The sequence below is a fragment of the Staurois parvus genome, unplaced genomic scaffold (genome assembly GCF_062004578.1).
Source record: "Staurois parvus isolate SC_StPar_1 unplaced genomic scaffold, SC_StPar_1.0 ptg000081l, whole genome shotgun sequence".
NCBI lineage: Eukaryota > Metazoa > Chordata > Amphibia > Anura > Ranidae > Staurois > Staurois parvus.
In genome coordinates, this window is record NW_028317877.1 from 12,830,211 (window position 1) to 12,838,355 (window position 8,145).

The window sequence follows — 8,145 nt, forward strand, 5'->3', positions numbered from 1 at the left end:
CCTTTAGTGGTTATAGAGTAAATGTATGCAAGAGCAATAATAATTTTGTTATAATGTAACATATTGTTATGGTTATATATAATTGTTATTATTATTACTACTATTATTTTTATTTATTTATTTCACATACTTGTATAGCACCGTCAATTTACACAGCGCTTTACATATATATTGTACATTCACATCAATCCCTAACCCTCAAGGAGCGTACAATCTAAGGTATATAATGATATTTTATAGTATAACAAAATTAGTGTTTTTGCATACAATTACTCTATAACCCTCTTGCAAATACCTTAGGTAAGAAGAAACTATAGGATTTTTGACTGCGTTAGGCATATAGGATTAATTTCAGTCTGTAGCAGAAATTCAGAGGGCATTAAATGTACATTGTTAAGACAGCTAAACAAATGCTTCTTAACTGTTATCCAATGCACTGGTCACTTGTGGTGTACTGACTATGCAAATAGCTCTTGTGCTGTTTCCTTCATTCAGACATACGCTATTGTCAAGATCAATGACATGTCTTGTCCAAATTAACACTGCCAGACAATTAGCTGGTGGGCCCCAATATTCGTAATTACTGTATATACATACAGTTGTGTTCAAAATAATAGCAGTCAGACATCACTAACCTGATCAATCACTGTTTTTGGTAGAAATTATATTTCTACATGGCAAATAATTTACTAGCAGGTGTAGTAGAGTAATAGAAATCCAACAGACCCAACAGTCATGACATGCATGCTGCTGATTCTGTGTAATTGAATCACTAATTGAAAGGGGCATGTTCAAAATAATAGCAGTGTGGAGTTCTATTAGTGAGGTCGTTCATTCTTTGAAAAACAGGTGGCAATTATTGCCCTTATTTAAGGAAGGAAGGCAGCAAATGTTGTACATGCTGGTTACAATGCAACCAGACGACCCCCAAACACTGAATTCAAGCCACAGTACACTGTGAAGACAGTGAAGCATGGTTGCGCAAGCATCATGATAGGGGGATGTTTCTCATACTACGGTGTTGGGCCTATTTATCGCATACCAGGGATCATGGATCAGTTTGAATACATCAGAATAGTTGAAGAGGCCATGCTGCCTTATGCTGAAGAGGAAATGCCCTTGAAATGGGTGTTCCAACAAGACAACGACCCCAAATACACCAGTAAATGTGCAACATCTTGGTTCCAGACCAACATGATTGACGTTATGGAGTGGCCAGCCCAATCCCTGGATCTTAATCCAATAGAAAACTTGTGGGGTGACATCAAAAATGCAGTTTCTGAGGCAAAACCAAGAAATAGAGAAGAACTGTGGAATGTAGTCCAATCATCCTGGGCTGGAATACCTGTTCACAGGTGCCAGAAGTTGGTTGACTCCATGCAACACAGATGTATAGCAGTTCTCAGAAACAGTGCTTATACAACTAAATATTAATTAAGTGATTCAAAGGAAAGCAAAATCTTCAAACATTTTTCAGTTTATATAGTGAATGTTTGAGTTTGCAAAGAAGAATACAAACACTGCTATTTTTTTGAACAGTCTAATATTCACTTTTCTTCAATTTTCTTAGAGGAACAACACAAATTTGATATATTTTTCTTCATGTTTTGATTTGGAATAGAATGTGTAGTGTTCCCAATGCATTTGTGTGTATGGAAATAAAAGCTATTAGAAGGATTTTGAGCTTTATTCACTTTTTTCAACACACTGCTATTATTTTGAACACAACTGTACATAATTCTAAACTGCTCTAGGGTTTTGGGGGTGTTATGAAAGGCAGGGGGGCTTTCTCACTGTCTTGGAGGCTCTGAAGGAAGAAGAAGAAAGTTCAAAAACCTCCTTCTTCCTCCTCAGTACTCCAGTGATTCTCTCCTCTCTCCGGGATTCTCCACCTCCGGGCTGAAGAATCTGAGAGGGATCACCAGTGAAGGACTGACATCGCTCCCTCATAAACTGGTCGTTTCTGTGTCTGTCAATGACAGATTCTCTGTGTACTGAGAAGATCAGCAACAAACATGTTCTCCTCTGATCATCTGTTTCATAAACCACTAATGTACTGAGATTCGCAGTGATCCTCAGGATCTCTGCTGATCTCAGTTTCATAAAAGGATACTTCTATTCATAAGATTCTCAGTGATGAAGAAGAATATAAAATAAAGACTACAAAAAGGAAATAATAAAACTTGACAAACTAATTATAACATAGTATCTTCCACAGTATCACATACATAACAGCCATGCTGGTGTTTAAATTAACAGATGCAAATAACCCTCTGCAAAGGAGAAAATACTTGTAGGTAGTGCCATTTATATGGCAGGTTTGGAATGTAATATCCTAATAAATGTTCAAAACAGCACTATAGGCATTCCTTGTGGGTTTTATTTTTCTTTGGGAAAATAGCCGTTTCCTACTCTCTCTGTCATATGGGTCTGGAGAGAATCCTTAGGCCTGTGTAAGCTCCTAGTCATTACTTTCTGTAGAACTATAATCTGAGCTCTTGAAGCCTACCCAAGTATCTGCTTGAAATTTTTAGAATTCCTCAGAGTGGTACTCAAATAGAAACACAAAAACATCCTTTCACTTCTAGTAGAAAACCCACATGCATCCGATTAGGCTGAACTCTGCTGCCTGAGGCTGTATGGCAGATCTTAGAAGGGCAGGGGAATGGTGCCTGGCAAGCATATGTGCATTAAAAGTACTAATCCTTAACCTCAGATTGCCAAATAAAAACTTCCGTCCAGGAGATTGTTTAACAAGGCTGCTAAGTACTTAAATTAAATAACATTGTTTAATGTCTTAATTTTAATAAATTATTTTATTTATTTTTCATTGTAGATAAGAAGAATATTATGTGCTTGTGATAAAAAGCATACTTCTTTTCCTGTTATGTGCTGCCAATAATGTCAGAATATATGTTATTAAAGAACTAATAATCAGACATATCTTAACTTCACAGAAAACAAAACACATTAGTCTTATCAAATCTTAGATATTTTGTGTATGCAGGTTTGTTTGTGGCTATAAAAGTGTCTCTCGATCTCTGTTCTGTCTTCTTTTCTCTCCTTCTATTGGAAGCATCATGGCTGCAGGATTGTTCCTCGTGGTAGTCTTTTCGCTGTTTTCTCTTTTTGCAGCTAATGATGAGCTTGTTGGAGGTCCAGAAAACATTGATCCCAACGACCAGGATGTTCTCAAAGCTGCCACATTTGCCGTTAATTCATTCAACCAGCAATCAAAGAGGGAATATGAATACAAGTTTGTGAAGGTTGTGTCTGCAAAATCTCAGGTACAATCCTGAATATGGAAAACTTGCTGTTAAAGGTTACATGGTTGTTAAATTAACCAGCAAAAAAAAGTACTTTGATGTAGTGTTGTTATATTTGCTATATTGTTTCAGTAGTTAAAGGGACCCTGTCACCCACATGGAAGAAAAATATTTTTAACATACATTTAAAAAATATTCTTCCCAAATATATTGCCATAAATTTGAAACGCTACAATTTTGGCCATATTCTATATATATATATATATATATATATATATATATATATATATATATATATACACACTGCATGTTGAAATGTGTTTTTATTACAAAATCTATGAAAAATATTTTTTCAAATACATTTCAAATATACTGTATGTCTTTAAAAATACAAATCTAAATTTTTGGAATGCATTTACAAATATATGTAAAAATATATGTTAAAATTACTTATTTGTATGTTAAAAAAATCTAAAGAATACATTTAAAAAAAACTATATTTTTAAAAATATATTTTTTTAAATTTCAGATTTTTTTTTCCATATGGACAGTGTAATTAATATTTCCGAAATATTTTTCTGTTAGCCAAGGGTCGCACTATGAATCACGCAGGAATGTGCATCTCATTCCTGTGCAATTTACATGCAGTTCAGTGCAGTTCAATTTGAGTCCATTCATTTTGAATGGGCTCAAGTAACACCGCATCGCACCAAAATAGTGCATGCAATAATTCTGGAAACGCACTGAAACTGGATCTCATGGTAGTTTTGACCCTGGGCTTGGGGTGTCGTTAACATTGCACCATAACTCCTGCACCAAGGGAATTTTCCACCCTGCTCCTTTGAATTTTGTCATCACTGTGGTTGAGAACAAACATTGATTTGACCCCACTAACCATTAGAAAATTGAACAAAACTTTTTAAAATGAAAAATGTTGAACAAAATTCTACTAGTGTATTGTTTGAGAAAATTAAAATTACAGGGTTTCCGTAACTGCTAAAATACTAAAGCATAGTAAATAAGAATTTAGTAGTACACAATGTTTACCAGGGTTTCTCAACTTGAATCCAATACCTGCTGCTTAATATATAAAGTATTGTATATCTAAAGTCATCATTTGTTTTTCCATTTGGATAGTGTGGTAGGTTTAGCATCAGGTTTTTATTGCTGCCTGTGTCTCTGCTGGAGAGTTACTATGTATGTTTGCACTAGTGACTGATGTCAGTGAGAAAAATAGCACTTTTGTCACTGGAAGAGAAGACAAGGAGACAAGTGCTCAAGAGGTGATATCTCCTTTCCCTTCCTGTGTTGTTCCCAAGATGGGAAGAGAAGGAAAACCTAGTGATGACACAGGCAGTGTGTCAGAAATTCTAACCATCCCTTACTCTATCTAAAACTAAATAAAAAAAAACTTTGCTGACAAAGGGGAGCTGGCTGTACATACCCCAGGGCACAAGAAAACGTGGCTTTCAGACCTTAGCCCTAACATGTGCGGCAAAACCATGTAATGAAACCAATTTAGTCTCTTGCTCAGCCATTGGTTTATTGTAGAAAAGCAATGCACAGGTAAACAGACATACACAAAGGAACCTTAGCATATTTAATGTTTACTTGTGCATACCATTTTTTCAATAAACCTAAAGTTGAGCAGGAGAATAAAGTGGTTTCATTACATTGGAGGTTTGTAAAACGTTTTGAATTTAGACTTTAAAAATCCCCAACTCCTATAATTTCTCCTGCCCATAAAATGCCCACACTAGTACCTCCTGTACGTACAGTAAAGCACTGGCCCTCATAACCTCTTATCCATACCTGACCACCTTTACAGCTCCTAATAATAAATGACTATAGGGTACTTAAACATGCCACTAACCACGCTCCATCAAATGCTGTTCTTGGAGACCTGTGTTCTCTGAGAATTTGCTTTATCCCCTTTGTTTAGTTTATTGATTTAGTTATTCATCTATTACAGATACTCATATGGAACTGTCAAATTTATGCAGCACTTTACATATACAGTATATTGTACATTCATATAATTCCCTGCCCTCAAGGAGTTTACGATCTAAGGTCCCCAAAATCACATTCATACACACACATACTAGTTCCAATTTACACAGGAGCCAATTAACCTACCAGCTTGCCTTTGGAAACTGGAGTACCTGGAGAAAACCCACACAGGCACAGGGAGAGCATGCAAACTCCAGGCAGGTAGTACTGTGGTTGTGATTCAAACCAACAACCCTAGTGCTGCCAGGTGGAAGCACTAACCACTTCACCACCTTTTATAATAAAAACATTCCACCGAATTGTGCAAGGAAAAAAGTTAATGTGCACTGATGGGCCATCAGAAATGTTTTGTTCACTGCATGCATTACCTATATTACATACTGGACTTTGCATATGATGGAATTCAATTCAGTGTTTATCTGAGGGAAGTAGATCCAATGCAGCAACATGCCTATGATTTATATTACTTAATTTGATTCAGCAGATGTCATTTCACTGTAATGTCAAAGGATTGCTGCAAAAAAGACATGAGAGAACCCATAAAATGAGGCAGATCCCTAGCATGTCTGTTCTGTACTCCAAGGGAAAAAACAAAGACTGGGAAAATACTATATACGTAGTAAGATTATAGTCTTTTCTTACTGTTGCCTAAAGGAGGCAGTGTGCACACATGGCTCTTTTTAGTAATCCATGATGTGTACTACAGTAATTTACAAGATACAAAATAGGACAGGACAAAAACATTGTAAAAGAACTTACAGGGACAACTTGCTGCAGAACAGAACTTGGCATACCATGGTTTCAGTGTGATATGTTGGCTGCCCTTTCTGAAACTGTAATCAACACCACAGTCACATTTAGGAATTTCAGCTTTACTTTATTGTTATCAGGGGCAGACTGATCATTTGGAAACTCGGGCACTGCCCGAGGGCCCGGGGTCAGTAGGGGGCCCGATGAGATGCCCCGGTACCTTTTTCATAGGCTTTCTTGAGTTTGTGCAAGGACACAGGGGCCCCATGATCCCCTATTGCCCGGGGGCCCCATGAGTTGTCAGTCTGCCCCTGATTGTTATTATTATTATTTACATGTGTAGCACCGTCCTAGTTCAGCTAGGGGGAGCTAGAGCCCAATACTTAGTCAGGAGCTGGTTAGCAGCTCAGGTGTGATAGCCAGAGGGGTCAAATTGTGGTCATGACTGAGAGCCTCTGCAGGCCAGCACCTCTGGCATTTTCCCCTGCTCTGAGGCTTTCGGAGGAGGGCCTTGGAGGCAGTGGGTGGATCTGAGGAGTGGCTGGATGCACTCTGGAGGGACTTCAGTCAATCCTCAACAGGAGGCTTGGCAATGGGCTGGGACTCCTTTAAAAGTGTAAGAGCCTGCTCAGTAGGGGGAGTGTGAGGCATTGGGTGGAAGAAGGAGTAGGAAGATGTGAGGCTAGAGGAGGAAGGCTGCCAGGAGGCCTAGTGGAATGGGGCCTGCCTGCGAGCCTGGAGCTAGAAAGAAGGAAATCTAAGGACTCACTGGCCCCCTGAGAGAGGACCACCTGTGTGGCAGGGATGGAGCAGCCCAGCTGATAGGACTGGTAGCAGCAACCAACCCACAAACGGTACAAGAGAGGATCTGAGTGACTACATGCACTCCCTGGGTGGAGAGTGGAAGGAGCACTCTGGTGGGAAACCAGATTAGCCCCCTACGAGTGACTGTTCACCTCAATTAAAGAAACAGGAGCCAGATCCCCTGCTCAGGAAGAAAGTCTCTAGATTGCTGGGTGAAGAGGATTTCATCTTGGGTCTGGGGTGATACAACCAGGAGATGCTGGCTAGCACTCCAACAGAGACTGCATCAGAGAAGAGAATCTTGTGAATAGTTCAGGAAGTTGTCCTCAGAAATCAGTTCCCTTGGGCATCCTATACCCCCTCACCCCAACCATGTTCTAATTCCCCTACTAAAACTTCAAAACAAAGCTCAAGGACTGGTTACGGTCTCCTGATGCAAGTCTGAAGGAAATGCGTGTTGTCTGGCTGTGCAGGACTATAGGGGGACACAAAACTTCAGCAACTCACATGGGTAGTGCTACACATGTTCTGATTTAAAAGTTGGTATTACCTTTAGATCTAGTATACAACTATATCCAGTATTTAGCAAAAACTATGTCAATAATGTTTTTTTACAGATTGTCGCTGGAGTAATCTATACCTTGAATGTAGAAATTGGAAAGACAGACTGCAAGAAGGGCACCACAAATGATGTACAATCCTGCAGTTTGATGCAAGATTCACATCTTGCTCAGGTCAGCAATACCCTTTAACCACTCCGTTCATTCATTTTTTTTTACTGTTGCTATGAGGCTCCCGAATTTAAAAAGCGTACAGATGCTTCATATTTTTTTTGTAAATAGTATTATTATATAGTATTATTTTATATTCACATATATTAAAGTAATAAAAACTTACAGTATATCACTGCTCTGCAAGAGAGAGCCAACCCTTGTTATTCTCAAAATTAAACCTGGGACTGTGGGAACGTGGTTGTTGATGCGACCCTGGCACAAAAGAGAAACATATACTGTATATCCTTGTACTGTAGTCAGGCGTGTATTTTCTTCAGTGGGAATGGTTGTCAACTTGTCACTGGCCAACAAATAGGACATGAGGCCACTGGTCAATACTAATTTTACCTTCATTGTTTCAGACTTTATTCTGCACATTCAGAGTACTGGAAGTTCCATGGGAACATGTAGAAAACCTTCTTTCATCTTCCTGCATGGCCAACTGATGAAATAGTCACCAACAACTGAATTGAGCATATATTTTATTACCATGTAAGAACACTTCTAAATGTAATAAAGTGCAAGGATCTATGTTACCAATA

At 38.5% G+C, this 8,145-nt stretch overlaps 1 protein-coding gene across 1 annotated transcript; it reads left to right on the forward strand.

Moving 5' to 3' along the window:
* Window positions 1-3,070: 3,070 nt before the first annotated feature.
* LOC149468692 (cystatin-like) lies at window positions 3,071-8,145 on the forward strand. The gene is made up of 3 exons (XM_089669833.1): window positions 3,071-3,287; window positions 7,448-7,564; window positions 7,966-8,145. The coding sequence occupies exons 1-3, from the start codon at window positions 3,081-3,083 to the stop codon at window positions 8,047-8,049; spliced, it is 408 nt and encodes a 135-aa protein (XP_089525959.1). The 5' UTR covers window positions 3,071-3,080; the 3' UTR covers window positions 8,050-8,145.